The sequence below is a fragment of the Parus major genome, chromosome 1 (assembly GCF_001522545.3).
Source record: "Parus major isolate Abel chromosome 1, Parus_major1.1, whole genome shotgun sequence".
NCBI classification, from domain to species: domain Eukaryota; kingdom Metazoa; phylum Chordata; class Aves; order Passeriformes; family Paridae; genus Parus; species Parus major.
In genome coordinates, this window is record NC_031768.1 from 15,451,757 (window position 1) to 15,467,799 (window position 16,043).

General features: G+C 44.2%; 2 protein-coding genes across 5 annotated transcripts in view; one reads left to right on the forward strand and one right to left on the reverse strand.

Moving 5' to 3' along the window:
• RS1 (retinoschisin 1) overlaps window positions 1–3,847 on the forward strand; it is a 13,054-nt gene extending 9,207 nt beyond the window's left edge. The window contains exons 4-6 of the mRNA XM_015617777.2: window positions 2,048–2,189; window positions 2,329–2,524; window positions 3,637–3,847. Of these exons, the coding sequence (XP_015473263.1) occupies window positions 2,048–2,189; window positions 2,329–2,524; window positions 3,637–3,789 (491 nt within the window). The 3' untranslated portion in view covers window positions 3,790–3,847. The remainder of the gene's footprint in view (window positions 1–2,047; window positions 2,190–2,328; window positions 2,525–3,636) is intronic.
• A 4,122-nt stretch (window positions 3,848–7,969) lies between these two features.
• The window catches only part of CDKL5 (cyclin dependent kinase like 5), a 129,681-nt gene continuing 121,607 nt past the window's right edge, over window positions 7,970–16,043 (reverse strand). For all 4 annotated transcript variants that reach the window (XM_015630501.1, XM_015630516.1, XM_015630492.1 and 1 more), the window contains one exon: window positions 7,970–15,548. In XM_015630501.1, the coding sequence (XP_015485987.1) occupies window positions 15,165–15,548 (384 nt within the window). In that variant the 3' untranslated portion in view covers window positions 7,970–15,164. The remainder of the gene's footprint in view (window positions 15,549–16,043) is intronic.

Here is a 16,043-nt window from a genome sequence, read left to right on the forward strand (position 1 = left end):
GGGAAGGGAAGGGAAGGGAAGGGAAGGGAAAGTGGCAGGTTTGGTTGATTTGTCCATGGCCAAGGAACATGTGGGCAAGGAGCAGGAATGGGTTTCCTGACCAGGCCAGGTGTGAGGAGGTATTTCTCACAGTAGCATTATGTAGCTGAGTAATGAAGGCATTTACCTTGTTCTTCTGATTGAGGAACATTTCCAGTGTAACTCCCAGCTGTTGCTGTCCCCAGAGAGGGGCTTTGCACTCCCCTTGCCCAGCCCAGCCCAGCTGATGTGGTGTGGCCTGGTGTTCTCTGCTGACTGGGGACAGTTTGCAGAGCTGCCTCTGGCATGGCCAAAGGGAGCAGCCAACCTCACAAATGCTGCATGACTTTTCTCTGGCTTGGCAGTAATGGTGTTCAATGGTTCAGCTGCTTTGGCTGGGCAGGCACCAGGCATCTGTTTTGGCAGGTCCCTGTGCATGGCCCAAATGGACTCACCAGAAGGTGACCTGCTAATTGCATTACAGTTGTATAGTCTGTGGATTAGTGTTGCTAAAAGTAAAGTTGGGTGGTGTTCAAGATAAGCCTGATGAATAGTAAACACACAGGGCCACCCTCTTGCACAAGGGGAGCAAGGCTTTTAATGTGGTGGAAAAGTATGTTTCCATGCCTGGAGGAAGGCGGGACAGTGGCTATATGTTTTTATGGGGAAAAACATGTTAATGAGGTTCCAACTGAGGAAGATATGTTAATGAGATATTGATGCATGCAGTATTGACTAGTAGAGCTTGCTAATGAGACATCAACTGCATGGCTGCAGTGCGGGGCAGTTGCACTGGGGAGGCCACAGTCATGCCAGGCTCTGAGCACCCAGTGATGCTCCCCATATGTTGATTGTTTCTAACACAAAGCACCATGGTGGTTGTTCAGGCATGGATAAGGCATGGAAACCTCTTACTCATAAGTGAAACAGTGCAGAGCTTTGCTTGCTCCTTTATTTCTGAGACCCATGAAATAGACTATGCTATACTGGAGAAAGGGACAGAATTACCTCTGGGGACTCCAGAGAGTCCATAGGCTGCAAAATCAGAAAATGCTGCCCATGATATAGATGTTTGCCTAGGCAATCCCTACGTGACACTTGGGTGCCTTCATTCTCTGTATCTTGATGCACAATGATAACCTGATCGCATAAAAATAAAGATCATAACAAAAAATCCCGATGCTAGGTCCAGGTAGCATGCAGGTGCTCAGCATCAGTAAAGTCTTGCCTTCCAGAGGTGGTGACCCACCACAGAAAGTTTTAATGGTGAATGAGTATTTCTTTCTCCAGTATTTTTGCTGCCAGTGGTAGTCATGTTGAATTTCTCACTATTGTGGAAGACAGTTGTGGGGGCAGGATTGTTACCCTGAAGAACTGCAGTCAAAAACTGAGATGGAAATCCCTGAGTCCTCAGCAGGGCTGTGCATGACACTTCACTGGCACCAGAGCACCTGCAAGTTTTCAAAAGGCAAGGCCAGCTCCGGACACAAAGAAGGTCCCCATAGCAGAAAGTGCAGATCTGAGGGTGCTTGTGGAGGGGTGACCAGAGCTGGCTCAGCAGTCTTGCCATGCAACTAGAGCCATAAATGAAGGCAGTCATTAGAGGGGCAGAAGGAGGTAAAGCCCAGCAAGAAAAGAAGTGCCCAGCATTACTTAAGGACCAGGCAAAAAACTGACAGCCTGGAGGCTGGATCCAGGTTGATGTATCCAGTCAGGCTCTTCTTCCGCATGCTTACAAAAGGCAGATTAAGACTGCAACATCTGAATAAAGCATTTCCCTCAAAATGTTGCAGTCAGAACAAGTCTAGTAAGTTTGAGAGAGAAAGTAGAAATTAACACAAGTGAAGGTTAGAAATGATGACCCTATGGTCCTAGGGCAGGTTGTGGTCTGGAATAAGAGCATTCTCAGCATCCTAATCAAGAAGAGAGATCAATGAAACCCCAGGAGGTGTTCACAATATGTGTGCAAACACATACAGAAAACAGAGCTATTTCTGTCCCTTAAGTATTTTTTTGCCTTGTTCTGCAGAGTGTCCCTACCACAAGCCCCTGGGCTTTGAGTCTGGTGCCGTCGCACCAGAGCAAATCAGCTGCTCCAACCCTGAGCAGTACACTGGCTGGTATTCCTCCTGGACAGCCAACAAGGCCCGTCTCAATGGCCAAGGCTTCGGGTGAGTTCAAAAATTCCTCCCTGAGGGGTCCTGGGGACTGTGGGTGTGGGGGCTGGGGAGTCCTGGCTGTGTGGGGGCAGGAGGGTCTGCCTGGGAGGGCATGGTGGAGGACAGAGCAGGGCTGGTGCTGTCCCCCCAGGTGTGCATGGCTCTCCAAGTACCAGGACACTGCACAGTGGCTGCAGATTGACCTGAAGGAGGTGAAGGTGATTTCGGGGATCCTCACACAAGGGCGCTGTGACGCTGACGAGTGGATGACCAAGTACAGCGTACAGTACCGCACCGACGAGAACCTCAACTGGGTGTACTACAAGGACCAGACCGGGAACAACCGGGTCAGTGACCTCTGCTCTTTGGCCACTGGTGGAAGGGTGGCATGTTTGGTGACAATAGGTCTCAGGGGGAGGTGCATCAAAAGGGGGTTCTGTGGGAGCAGCAGTGTCGATGGGTCTTGGTGTTCACTCTGCATCAGGGAGCACCACAGAGAGGGGCCATTCCCCCTGAGGTGAGAGTGTGTCATGCTGACCAGGGCACAATGACAGAATAAATTATTTCTAATGATCATACTGGAGTCCAGATTGAGCTCAGAGGCATTAGCTGGCATTGCAGAGGAGGCAGCACCTCCATGATAAAACCTCTTTCTTAGCTGTGGCCACACAGCCCCAGCCATGCTTCAGTATTGCATGAGTATTTATTTTATTGCCATGTCCAGGGATAGAGCATTATCCTGGTGCAGAAAAACCTCTCAGACAAAATCTGCAACTGGTTAAGTCATAACCCACCAAACCATTCTCATGCTGCACTTCTTACTGGTTGACTTGAAACAAAAAATTGCATTGGGGAAATACTACAGAGTTGCCTCTGATCCCTATGCAGTCCAGCTGGGCTGGAGGATGCCACACCTGCTGCCCCCCAGGTGTCCTCAATGCCCATCTGTGGGAAAGGCCCTGCCCCAGCTAGGAAGCTCTGCTGGTTTTGCTGAAGTTCCTGCAGTCCTGGGGAGATGCTGAGCTTTCCCAAAAAACAGGTCATGTCAACAGATGTGACATCCAGGCCAAGGAATGGGAAAAGGAGCCTCAAATGTATTTTTTAGTCTATATTGGCTTGTGTAGCTTATGAACTTCAAATAGCCAAAGACAACCATGCTCACTCCAAACAAGCAGTGCCTTGGTACAGGAAGGCAAATGAGAAAGAATGGGGTAAGAATGAGTAAGATTTTCTGGCCTAACTATAGAAAGTACAGGACTGATGGGGGGAAAATGGTCTGCTTAGAAAACTGAATCAGTGTGACAAAAATTGTCTACATTTGGCTATTTTTAAAGTCTTTAGTTTTGAAGGTGGAGGGGAAGGAGCTTCCTCCTCCTCTGCTCCTGCACAGGCACCCCAAACTGATGGGATGGGATTTCCAGCCCCCTAACCCCCCACCCATCCAGCCCTCCCTTCACAGGTTTTCTATGGCAACTCCGACCGCTCATCCTCGGTGCAGAACCTGCTGCGGCCACCCATCGTGGCCCGCTACATCCGCCTGATCCCGCTGGGCTGGCACGTGCGCATCGCCATCCGCATGGAGCTCCTCGAGTGCCTGCGCAAGTGCGGCTGAGCGCGGGGTCCGGAGGGCTCTGTGGGTGCCCGTCGCCTGTGCAGCCGCCCTGCCTCGCCTCGCCCCACCACTCCTGCAGTGTCAACGCCCAGCCTGCCACGGGAAGGGCTGTCTTGAATAAAATGTTACTTCACACCATGCCTGGTGATATAGATGATGGGGGGTTGTGGGGGACACACTGGGGAAGAGGAAGGTTCAGGGCCATGGCTTGGATCCTGTGAGATGCGGCGCTTCTGGCCCTGGATGTTAGGTTGGGGAAATGATCATCACAGTGAGCTGTGAACACTGAAATACATGCAGATGGGGTCCAAAGGCAGGGCTTGGATTCTCTTTGGAAGGGCAGGTGTGTGCCAGGACAGACATCTCACCTTCATGCCCTGAGACAGGGTTGGGGCCAGATCTGACCTGTTCCCAGTACGAGGGCCCCCCATCAGAATGTCACACTCTCAAATCACCTCATGTTTGCTCGTATCACAACCCCTCTGGCCTGAGCTGCTGTGGCTGGCTTTGGGGCAGATATCGGTGCCTTGAGCACTGGCTGGACAAACCCTCTCTGTATCCTCTTTTTGCACTGACACATCTTGGGGACTCTAGCACTTTGCTTGCTCCCTGTTGATGTTTGGGCACAGATACAGGGACTCACTCTTCTTAACTGTTTGATCTCCATGGCCCCATCTCCAGTGGGTGTTTAGCACCCAAGGAATTTGGGGCATGTGGATGACGGGCCCATCGTCCTGGGGTGAGGCCCCAATTACTAAGGTTCATGTCCCTTCCTCATCCCGGGGGCTGATGCTGAATACATGTGGGAACTGCAGCCCACACAGCTCCCATGAGGGAGGCTTGTGGGGAGCTCTGGAGTAATGGCTTTGGTTTGCCTTCCCACACACCTGCAGCACAAACCTGGCAGGCACCAGAGGCCTCTTCACTATTTTCTAACAATTTATGCATCCATCCCAAAGAGTCATAGCATCAGAACCTGAACTGTCTCAGGGAAGAGAGGCATGAAGACGTCTGCCTCTCCTGTCCTCTCCTTATCCCTATGGGAAGAGAGTGAATGCTCAGTGAGCATGTCAGGAGTACAGATATGACTAAAAACAGATGAGATGTGACCAAAAACATGATAATAGCCTTTGGATGGCTGTGCAATTCATCACATTCATTTGTGAGAGATGTTTTATTCCTGCCTTGTTTTATTACTGTATGTAGAGACAAATAATAGCTGTCAGGGAAATAAGCTCTTCTGGCAAGTCTGAAAGCTGCTCCACTAACCAACAGTATGAGGTCTACAGAGATGTAAAAAAGACCAGTTCCCATCTGCTGAGATGATTGCCATACACCAGCACTCCCTTGCTTCCCTCCCACCTCCTCATCCATGGATAGGACTTTTGACTATCCACAAATTGGTCTAGGACACATTTTCTTAGTAAGAAATCACTGTGATTCTTTTAATGCTGAGCAGTCAAGGCAAGCTCTACTGAGAAGATCCACTGAGCTCAAGGCACTTCCTCAGCAGCCAAGCTGTTGGACCAGCATGGTATAGCAGCTCCCTGGAGGCACTGCACATCCAGCACCAGGGAGACAGGGGCTCCCCAGCATCCATCACACCAACACCAACACTGAAAGCTGAAGTATTTCCAGGCCCTGGATGCAGTTGCCAACATGTTAACACACAGCTTTCCCTGCCCTAAAAGCAGCACAGGCAGCTCTGCACTTCTGCTCCATGTCCTGATGGATGGTAAAAGGGGAGGGAGCCTTGGTGTTGATGCTTTCCTGCATGACTGAGGGGTGGAGGGGTGGCTGGAAGGGGCAGAAGGATGAACTGGGCACAAGCTGGTGAGTATTTGTATCACTCCAAAGCAGTTATGTTTGACTGTATCTAGTCACAGTCTTATCTGTGACTGGCCTCTGACAAGCACCTATGCACAGGCCAGAGTTTTTCAGTTGTCTGGTTTTGGAAATGCACCCAATGGCAAAGGACAGAAACTCTTGTGAGATGCACATGCTTGAATAGACGGACCACACACCATTACACACCAAGGCACCACACTAAATTACATATCTTCACATGAGTGATCCTACTTAGAGGATATAATAAACCTTGGAGGAAGAAAATACTTTCTAGTTAGAAAGGACCTGTGCTATCACTCTTCCAGACTCCCATCTTCAAAGAAATCATTAGACCTTTTTCTAGATTGAAATGTATATACATAAGATGGACCACAGTGCATTTCACAGTTCATTTGCCTCTTGCAAATTCCCTTTGTCTGCAGTTCACCTCTCTAGCTTGCATGGGGAAGGGACCCACTTCTGACTTGCAACTAAATGGTTCCTGCTAAAGCAGGAGTTTCTGTTCTGATCCTTGCTATGCAGCTCACTTGCTAATTGACCTCTAGAAATTCACTTAACCTCTGCCTCTTATATAAAGAGTGCTGAGAGGCTCAATTAATTAAGTGGTCCTAAAATGTTTTTGACTTCCACTTCTGCATAAATTCTGTATGTTGGTGTAACAGTGTGACTGAGGCCATCATGAAAGTGAGACAGCACTAGCTGAAGTATAATTACATAAATACGAAAGCTTTTCCTCATAATCACAGAATCATAGAATGGTTTGGGTTGGAAGGAACCCTAAGGATCACTTAGCTCCTATCTCTCTGCCATGGGCAGGGCATCTTCCACTAGAACAGGTTTCTCAGAGCCCCATCCAACCTGGCCTTGAACACCTTCAGGGATGGGGAGTCCACAGCTTCTCTGGGCACTCTGTCCCAGTGCCTCACCACCCTCACAGTAAAGAATTTCCTCCTAATATTTAATCTAAACCTGCCCTCCTTAATAACTCCCTCAGTTTAGAGCCAGTCTCCCTTGTCCTGTAACTACATGTATTTGTGAAGGTCTCTCTCCAGCTCTCTTGCAGTCTCCTTTAGCTACTGGAAGGAGCTACAAGGTTTCACCAGGGCCTTCTCTTCTGGGCCCAAATCACCCAGCCTGTTTTCATGGGAGAGGTGTGCCAGCCCTGTCACATTAGTGACCCTCCTCTGGACATGCTCTAATAGGTTCCCATCTTTCTTGCACTGGGGGCCCCAGACCCGGACCCTCCATCCCATGGGGGTCTAAGACTGACTACACTGTGGATACCACATTGAGGTGCTCAACCTCTCCATGGAGATGGCCACTCCAGTTTCTGAGGCTCTGCAGGGGGTACAGAAAAGGGGGTACTAAATGAGATCGTTGGAAGAGCCAAGTAAGGGTTTAAGAGTAAAGCCAAATCCCCCAGAGCACTGGGCACCTCAAGGAAATGCATTTCAACCCCGTTTCTGGATGGAAATGTTGAAGTGCTGAACTGTCCTGGTGGCAGTTGAAGTCATTAGCTCAGGCGGGAAGTTTCCCTCTTACGGAGGTGATGGGCACAGCTCAGTGCAGGCACTGGCAGCAGCCTGGTCTCACCAAGGCTGTGGTTGCTGCACAACCCATCAGTAGAGAGATCTAACAGACTTCAGGTTCTGGCTTTCAGCAAGTGTTGCTGGAGCTCAGAGGGAAAGAAGGGAGGCCCAGGAAAAGCGGTCCCTACTCGTCAGTTTGTTTCCAATTACCCCAAAGAAAGAGAGACTAGCAGGGAAATATTTAAAGTTTTTTTAAAGCTGCACACAGTAACAAAAAATCTCATAGCCAGGATACATTAAAGAGGGAGCCATCAAAAAACTCTTATTGCTGACACCTCAACATTTGCCTAGAAGTGTCTTGGTTTACATATGACAATGATGAAATGCCATCATGACACTTTTCCTGTGGCAAAGACAGTGGGCTGGAAACTTTCAAGGCCTTTTTAGGCCAGGCAGTGCCTGCTGAGGGCCTTGGCGGGTTGGTACTGTTCAAAAGAAAGAACAGCAGAGATTCTTGCCCTAAAGAGCAGAATCCATCCTGCAATGAGACTAGAGGAATGGTGGGCAACAAGGTGCTTCAAGGTGGCCTGTGGAGACATCCCATGGAAACATCAGGCTTGTGGATGGATACAAGTGGCCTCTCAGATGAGGGAGTCAGCCAGGACCTGGCAGTGACCCACTGGGCACAGGAGTCCTGGCTCTGGTCTGCTCCACTCGACTGAGCCACACTCATGTAGGGAGAGGTGCTCTGGAAGAGACAGAGATGTATCAGGAATAAGATCAGCTGTTGAACAATGCCAGTGTTCTAGTGCAAAATCTGCATTTTTATTAAAGACATATTTTGGAAGGCCCATTCAAAAATACATTGTGCTCAGTAAAAATTAACGATTTCCATGCTGATAATTAAGGTTACCACAGGATTTTTTTTTTTTCTCTCTTTTAGAATATTTACAGCAACAATAGAAATTGTACAGAAGTAAAGAATGGAATACATGCTCAAAAAAAATTTGGTAAGGTGTACCAACAACATGATACAAAGGGTTGTATACAAACACTTTACAAATGGTTTATTAACTTGCATGAAGTCATCCTTAAATATTCAACACATTTTAAAATCAATTTGTATTCCAGGATTAAAAAGGCTAACACCACAACATATCCTTTCTACAACAGAAAGCACGGTAGATTTAAAGTTTGTGCGCTTTAGATTTCTAGTAGCTGTTAAAAAACATCAGGGAATCTTATCCATAAATTTAGAAGTTTTGAAAGCTGTCTCCCCAGCCTGTTAATCTGTACTGGCAGATAGTGAAAAAAAAAATAAAAATTCCTAAACTTAATTTTTCCTTTTTTCTTCCATATGACATGAATTTAAAACTAAACATTCCACAGTGGAGACCTAAGCAGTCCTGGAATTCCTGATCAGATTAACCAGATTTTAAAATGCCTGCATAGAATTTCCAACAAAATCATGGTTTCTGGGAAGATTTTAGCTTATTGTTCCATATAACCCAAATATGAAGTTACTTCTTTAAATCAATCATATCCTTCAGTAGTACAAGCCTAAGATGTGCACTAGCAAAAAAAAAAAAAAAAAGAAAGCAAAGGAAAGTCAAGGCAAGGCAGTTCCCTATGCTTTAAGTTTTGCCTTGTAACTAAAAATTAAAAGCTCTGCCACTGGATTTACATGTCAGGAGTTTGCACCAAGAGGTTCACATCCTATAGGAAAATTGAACAGCAGCTTCCACCTTGTGCTATGAACATGCTTTATCTTTATGCTAATGGAAAGCTCTACGACAGCAGCTACTTCACAACGCGTTTCTACACCTGTACAATTAAGATGCCACCTTGCATTTCTCAGAACAGATCCAGAGAAACAAAGCCCTGTGAAAACAGAGACCTGGTGGAATGAAAAGCCTGGTAGGCAGCATGTTTTGGTGGGGGCACAATGAGGTAAGGTATCTCACCCAGATGAAATGGAAAATTAAAATGAAGGAAATCCTGAGCAAGTCTAAGGATAGCTGTTTGAGTAAAACAGCAAATAGGGTGGAGTAGTAGATAAGGCCTCTAACTCCCTGAAAATCTGCACTAGAGAAACAACAAATAACAAGGCAACTGTAATATTTGAGAACCACAAGGGGAAGGCCAAGGGAAGACTGCAAAGCAGTGCAAAGGATGGCACTGGGATTCTAGAAGGAGAGCTCAGATGGCTTCAAGGTTTCAAAGTATTTCAGATGAAGGCCCAACAATATTTTATTACATGGTTGCTAACAGTACGTAGAGGAAGAATTTTTTAGATGTCTCTTCAAATTTGGAGTCCCTAATAAGCTCAGAATAAACAAACCCAACCTAAGCCACATTCTGCAAGAGAGAGGAGGTAGATTGACTTGCAGAGAAGACAAGAGATGTGTAGTCATTCTTAGGCTAAGACACAAATTCCATGTTCAGGCTCTTGGGCCGTGTTTCAAGAGTCACTTTTGCCCAGCTGCATATTTTGTTATGTTCTAAAAGAGCCTGAGAAGCAATCTGATTTGGTGGAATAAAACATCCAAACATAGTGGTGCCAGTCCTCTCACACTTTGCATGCATCTCCCACTGAGTAGTTAAACCCCAGCTTTTGCATCAATTGGCTGTCCACAAAGCCACAAATCTGTATCCAAGCAGAACTCAGAACAAGTAAAATTCAGACCTAATTCATCAGATTTACCTACGCTGTCTCATGTGGTAGTTGTTAAGACACTCCACTGAGAGAACAGATGACCTAACACAGCTTTTTTTTTACAATTGGAAGAGGATCTCCTATAAAATCTGCTTTGCTAATTTTTATGAAATCTTCGTGACTGCAAAATGAGGAATCTTCTGTTTCAGTACAACATTCAGTATAGAACAAGCCTTCACTTGCCTGATGAGCCTAAGCACTGATGCACTGCTGCTGCTTGACCATTTGAAAAAGTTGCCAACATCTAGAACTTCCAATATATATATAACTTCATTATATTTAAAGGGTTTACTCAAATCACTCCCCTTTAAAAAAAGGCCAGAAGTTAAATGGCTTTTTTCCTCATCACTACAAACCCAGTTAATGAATGGTTAATATCATGATACCATTAGAAAGAGCTGTGTAGGGAAAGGCACCTGTTCTTAAATAGTGTCTTGATTTGAAGGTTATTCAAGAATAGTTACATAGGGCACATCACCTTTCCAACCATCTTCTGTGGCACTCCTATTTCAAATGGTTGGCCTACTAACATGAACAACAGCCTAGATGCATGGTTTGTGATATTACCCCATTAATAGATGTACTATATATGCTAGCTGGAATGGAAAAAATAAACATTCATTGCCACCCCACAATTTGCAGTATATCATATATGGCTATCCTTTTCATACTCTGTATGACTGGGATGCAAATATTCTCCCAGCTCTACTCTGACAGTGATCAACACATATAGAATTAATTACATGCAAGTATTTTGAAGCATGTCTCACTACCAAATCATTACAAGACAAAAGAGAAATGAAAATGAATAAAACCCCCAATACTTCTAGAGCACAGCTCCTCTTTAAAGTGGCTATGTCTTTCCTTAGCTACCTAGATTACAACAGTGCTTTCAGAGCTGTATAATCTGTAATCCCATAGGTTCCCAGTGTTCTTATAGGGAAGTTTACAGAACTGCTGATAATGCAAAGCTTTTTCTTGGTGAACCCAGGAGTCAACTCAGCTAACACCTCATCAGCTTTTGAAGAAAAAAAGAAAAGGTTGGTATGTAGCTTTTTAAACAAGTGAGATTCATCTCCAAAGAGATCTAGCTGCAATGACAAGGAGGGTGAAGAGCCTACCACAGGCCACTGCTTCCTGAAGAGTCACTCCAGTCTTGGTCCCAGAAACAAGTTGGTGTGACAGAGAGAAAGGCGACAAGCCAAATGACGACCTGAGAATGCCTCACGCACTTGGAAGTTTGAAGTCTGCTTTAATATTGATCTAAAAGAACAAGTGGTGTTTGGGGAATGTTCTAAGAGACAAATCTGGGATCATTGACTTCCTGCCAAGAACTCTGCCCAGTGCTCTCCTGGCAACCTCTCAGACAGGCAATGAAGCTTGGACTGCAATAAATGGAGCAAAAAGTGTTAAATGGGTCAAAGGGACTGCTCTCTGTGGCCAGGTCTGTTGAAAATAGATGTTGTTCTAGGTTAATACATTTACATGGCAGTTTAAAACGACAGCTTAGACACTTATACAATTTCAGTTAGGATGAGCTTAAGGTGCTTTTTTCTTCAGTTAAAAAGAGCTCAAGAACTACAACAAAAGCACAGAGACAAGTTTAGGCAGCTTGAGTTCTGCAAAATTACTACAACTAATTTCTGAAACTTAGTTTCTTTTTTATTCACATCATCAGTGATGCCATAAGGCAAAAGATTGCCAAAGAATAAAATGCAGTTTAACTAGGATCCTTTATACTAAATAAATCTATAGAGCATGTAGTACAGGACTCACAGACCAGTGAAAAGGAAAGCTCACATCTACAAAATAGTTTGCTCTGTAATTCTCTTCCTCTTTATTAAGTCAGAAAATCTCAGTCACTATAATAAGACTCTTTTGAAAACCTCGACAAAATTACATTAGCCATATTCTAAATATTGGGAAGCTAGACCAAGTTAAAATACACAATTCATCCCAGCACCAGCTGGCCGAGCTGCTGGAATTTCTTTCCAACAGAAGAAAGAAAATACTACATACATTCAACACAATTTAGTATTCAACTGAAAGCTACCACAGTTTGTTGAATTCAAGAGGAAAATGCAGTATGAAGTAGAAACAAGTTTCTGTAAATATGGGCCACCAAATACTCAAACATTCCTTGGGTCACCTTTGAAGATTTTCTAACTACTTTAAACAGCTATATGTACAGTCAGGGATCACCCTGATTTAACTTAATGGGTACGGAGAAAAAAAATCCTTTAGAAACATTTTTCCTGGCTAGAAATCATAACAACCACATATAGCCCAGTATCATCATCCCCAGCATGAAGATCTTACCAGCAAGCTAAAAGCCTTGCAGAGGCAAAGGGACACATATCCACGAAGCACAGAAGAGTCTAGGCTGAACATTCCCTGTGAGACTGAACACAGAATCATCAAGGTTGGAAGAAACCTTAAGGATCATCCAGTCCAACCACCAATCACCCCAGTCATCCCTAAACCATATACCCAAGTGCCACATCCAGATGCCTCTCAAACACTTCCAGAGCTGGTGACTGCACCATATCCCTGGACAACTCACTCCAATGCCTGGACACTCTTTCAGTGATCTTTTTTGTTCCCTAATATCTAATTTGAACCTCTCCTGGCACAACAGAAGGTCATTTCCTCTCATCCTTTCACTTGAGACACGGGAGAAGAGGCTGATCCCCCACCTGGCTACACCCTCCTTTCAGGGGGTTGTAGAGAGCAATGAGGTCCCTCCTGAGATTCCTTTTTCCAGACTAAACACCCCCAGCTCCCTCAGCCACTCTTGTAAGACTTGTGCTCCAGGCCCTTCACCAGCTCTGTTGCCCTAAAAGATACATTCAAACTGCACTGCATAGAGCCCCACTCTCTCAGGCAGTGCTTTTGTGAGGGACTTCAAAGCAGGGCTAACAGGGCTTATGTAGCTGTGACCAAGCAATGAATCTAACAGAGACTGCTAAAATAAGCTGCTAAACTCTGACAGTGACAACAAGTAAATATCACAATATCTTTCCTGGATGCCCACTGAACTTAGAAAAAAACTGAATACCCTTTCATTTCTATTATATATGCTATATATATGATATATCAATACAGTATATATCATATATAGAGAAATATTATGTATCATATCTATCTATAGAAAAATCACATGCACATTTCTTGCAGGCAATTGAAAAAGGAAGAATTCCTGTTTTGTAATTTTTCAAATTTAGTAGACTTATTTTTAGTCCTGGACAAAACTGACATAGCATCCTTCCACATTGTTCTTTCTGACAACAATTTTTACAGTAGTGGTGCCGAATTTTCTGTTGTTAGAACTTTGGTATGACTCAAGAGGTACTGAACAGCCTGTCCAGTTTGCATTGTTATCCAAGTTGGAAGTTCAGCTTCTACTGCCTGGCTGCTTTTGTTAACTACATCTATGGCTAAATCATCCAGTTTACATTCAGGTTAATCTCTTTTTGGAAAAAAACGGTGTATTTGCAAGTACAGGTGTCTTACAAAGACAGCATCTAGAAAACAAACTATGCTGAAGAGTAATGAGGGAGTAGAACTAATGTTTAAAAAGGAAAGATTGTATTGTTCTGACACTACAGGCCTGGCTCTCCTCTTATTGCACGAAGTTTAGACTGGCATAACTATTTTGACTCCTACTGGCTCACCTTTGATTTACTTTACTGGTAGCAACAGAGGAATCAGGGTGTGTATTTTCTACACTTGACATTCACCAAGGTAAAGGCAGTTTTAACTATGTTCTACAGGAGACTGGAACCCAAGATCTAGTATTTTGCTGAGACTGGTAGCTGAACTGGGTATGGGAATATTTGGATAGTAAGACCTAAGGAGAAATCAAGTTGCATGGCAACCTTCTCCCTCAATATCCAAATATCAGATTTGTAACTTTAAATACATCCTGAAATATAATAAAAAGTGCAAGAGTAGTTTAAATTCTAATACAGTGTTTATCTTATTAGTTCATAGATTGCTAGAGATGTAAAATACACATATGCATAAAAGCTTATACCATGATCTGCAGTGCCATGCTATGCTTAAGTGTTGAAGCTTTGCATTTCACTTGCAATTCATGCTGTGTTTCTTTGGTTTTCACCCCTGCTATTAAGTGGAAGAGCACCTGCTTTCGCTTGTAGTCATGGGGCACTTCATCTCTTTAGAAGAAACAAAAATTTGGTACTGGGGCTCTGTGCTCTTGATGCAGATGCAGAAATCCCATTAATATTACTAGGAAAGCTATGGACACAGGGGAGAACATACCACATTTAGATTACTGTACAGTTCTGCAGTCTCTTACATTTAGCCAATACTTCCAACAAAATAGCCCATAATAAAGCTTGGAATAAAACGCTGTCTTTTGTTCGTTACCAGTAATGCCTGTAATACTGGGCTCTCGTAGCCAAGCAAGACTCATACTGTTACAGTCACATTTATATCCACATTCAACTTCCTTTTATTAGAAGTATAATACTGCACTTTATATCACAAATGTATAAAAAATATGGCAGATAGTGTCATAACAATACTTTTCTTTTAAATGAGTATATTTAAAAAACAGACAGTTATTTTCCATTTATATATATATTTATATATAGAATAAAATACTCCTGATGCAATATATAAATGTTACTGTTAGTTTTTTATAGAAACTACTGTAGCTGTTGCACTGCTTCACAATGTTTCAAACAGCTCAAAATAACTTTACATTATAACATAAAAGATATGATTATAACAGTACGATATTAGGTCATCATAAATAAATATTACAAATCCTATCAAATATGGAAGTTTAAAAAACAAATTTAAGACATACAATTTAACTTTAAACCCTTAACAGGGATACACTTTTATCACATAAACCCCACTGTTTTAACTAGGCAGCAAAAAATGTAGTAAGGGCATAGGCCTAGACAATGTTTTCACCCTTATAAGTGCCAATACATACCAGAAGTCTCCCAGCTTTCAGACAGAGATGTGCACTAAGCTGGAATGTAAATGAGAGAAAATGACAGTGCATTTTTCTCCCTGACTGGCACACTCTGCCTGGCATCCAGTGACATTTCTGATGACTGGTAATTCATAGTTTCACTTTTGCTCCTGTATAATCCCTGACTCTCTCGTGGTGCCGAACAGCATAGCTCCACACGTACATATTGCACACCTTTATAAAGCTGAAAATGCAGTCTTACCATCACCAGAACCACCACCGCTCCCCTACGCTGATCTCCACCCACACCGGTCTATTTGCTGCAGTGCAATTACAAGGCTGTCTCTTTGAGATCGTTCAGATTTGGCATTCGCGACCGGTTTGTTCGGCTGTAGGTGTGCCCGTTCTGTCCGCTCTTGGAAGGCAGCTGGTCGGAGTAGGGGGGCCCATCGCTCACGCTCCTGTTCACCGGGGACACGTGCCAGGTGGGCTCCAGCTGGCTCGGGATCTGCAGCGTTGGCCGGCTCTTCGGCTGGGGCTCCGGCCGCACGTTGCTGCTGCCGCTGCCGGAGCTTTGACTCATGGGATGAATTCGCACTTCAGGAAAAGAAGCTTTGGCTGGCTGGCTCGGTAAGGGCTGGAAGCGGGGCTCAGCAGCGACAGGATGGTTTGAGGAGAGGTGCAAGAGCTTCCGAAGAGATTTTAAAGGCTGGCTCTGAAAGACACATGGGAAAGCTCCATCATATCACATCTCCCATAAAAAAGCTGTCCTATCCTAAACTGAACATCTTGAACTTTACAGGACTTCTTCACTTTTAGTTCATATTTTTTTGATATTTTTCATCCCAAGCTGTGACTACACACCTGAGAAAAGTGTCTTCTCATCACAATCCAATCTATTAGCTACCTGAAAAGATGGAACCTTTTCTCCCTCAGAAAAAAATGTGTCCCATCAATTATTTTATCCTCGTTTCCTTTGAAAATGCAGGCATAGACAATTGCATTAGCTGTCCATCTGTCACTTCTGCTATTAACTTACGAACCTCAGCCACATTTTATGAGGAACAGATTTCAGAAATACAACTTCTTAAAAATGTTGTGAACATAAATTAGGGGTTAGAGTGAGTCTCGAGTAACCATCTGCACTAAAACAAGGTCTGGCAGAACTCAGAAGTTACATATTTTGTTTGCTGGCAGCTGGGTGATAGGC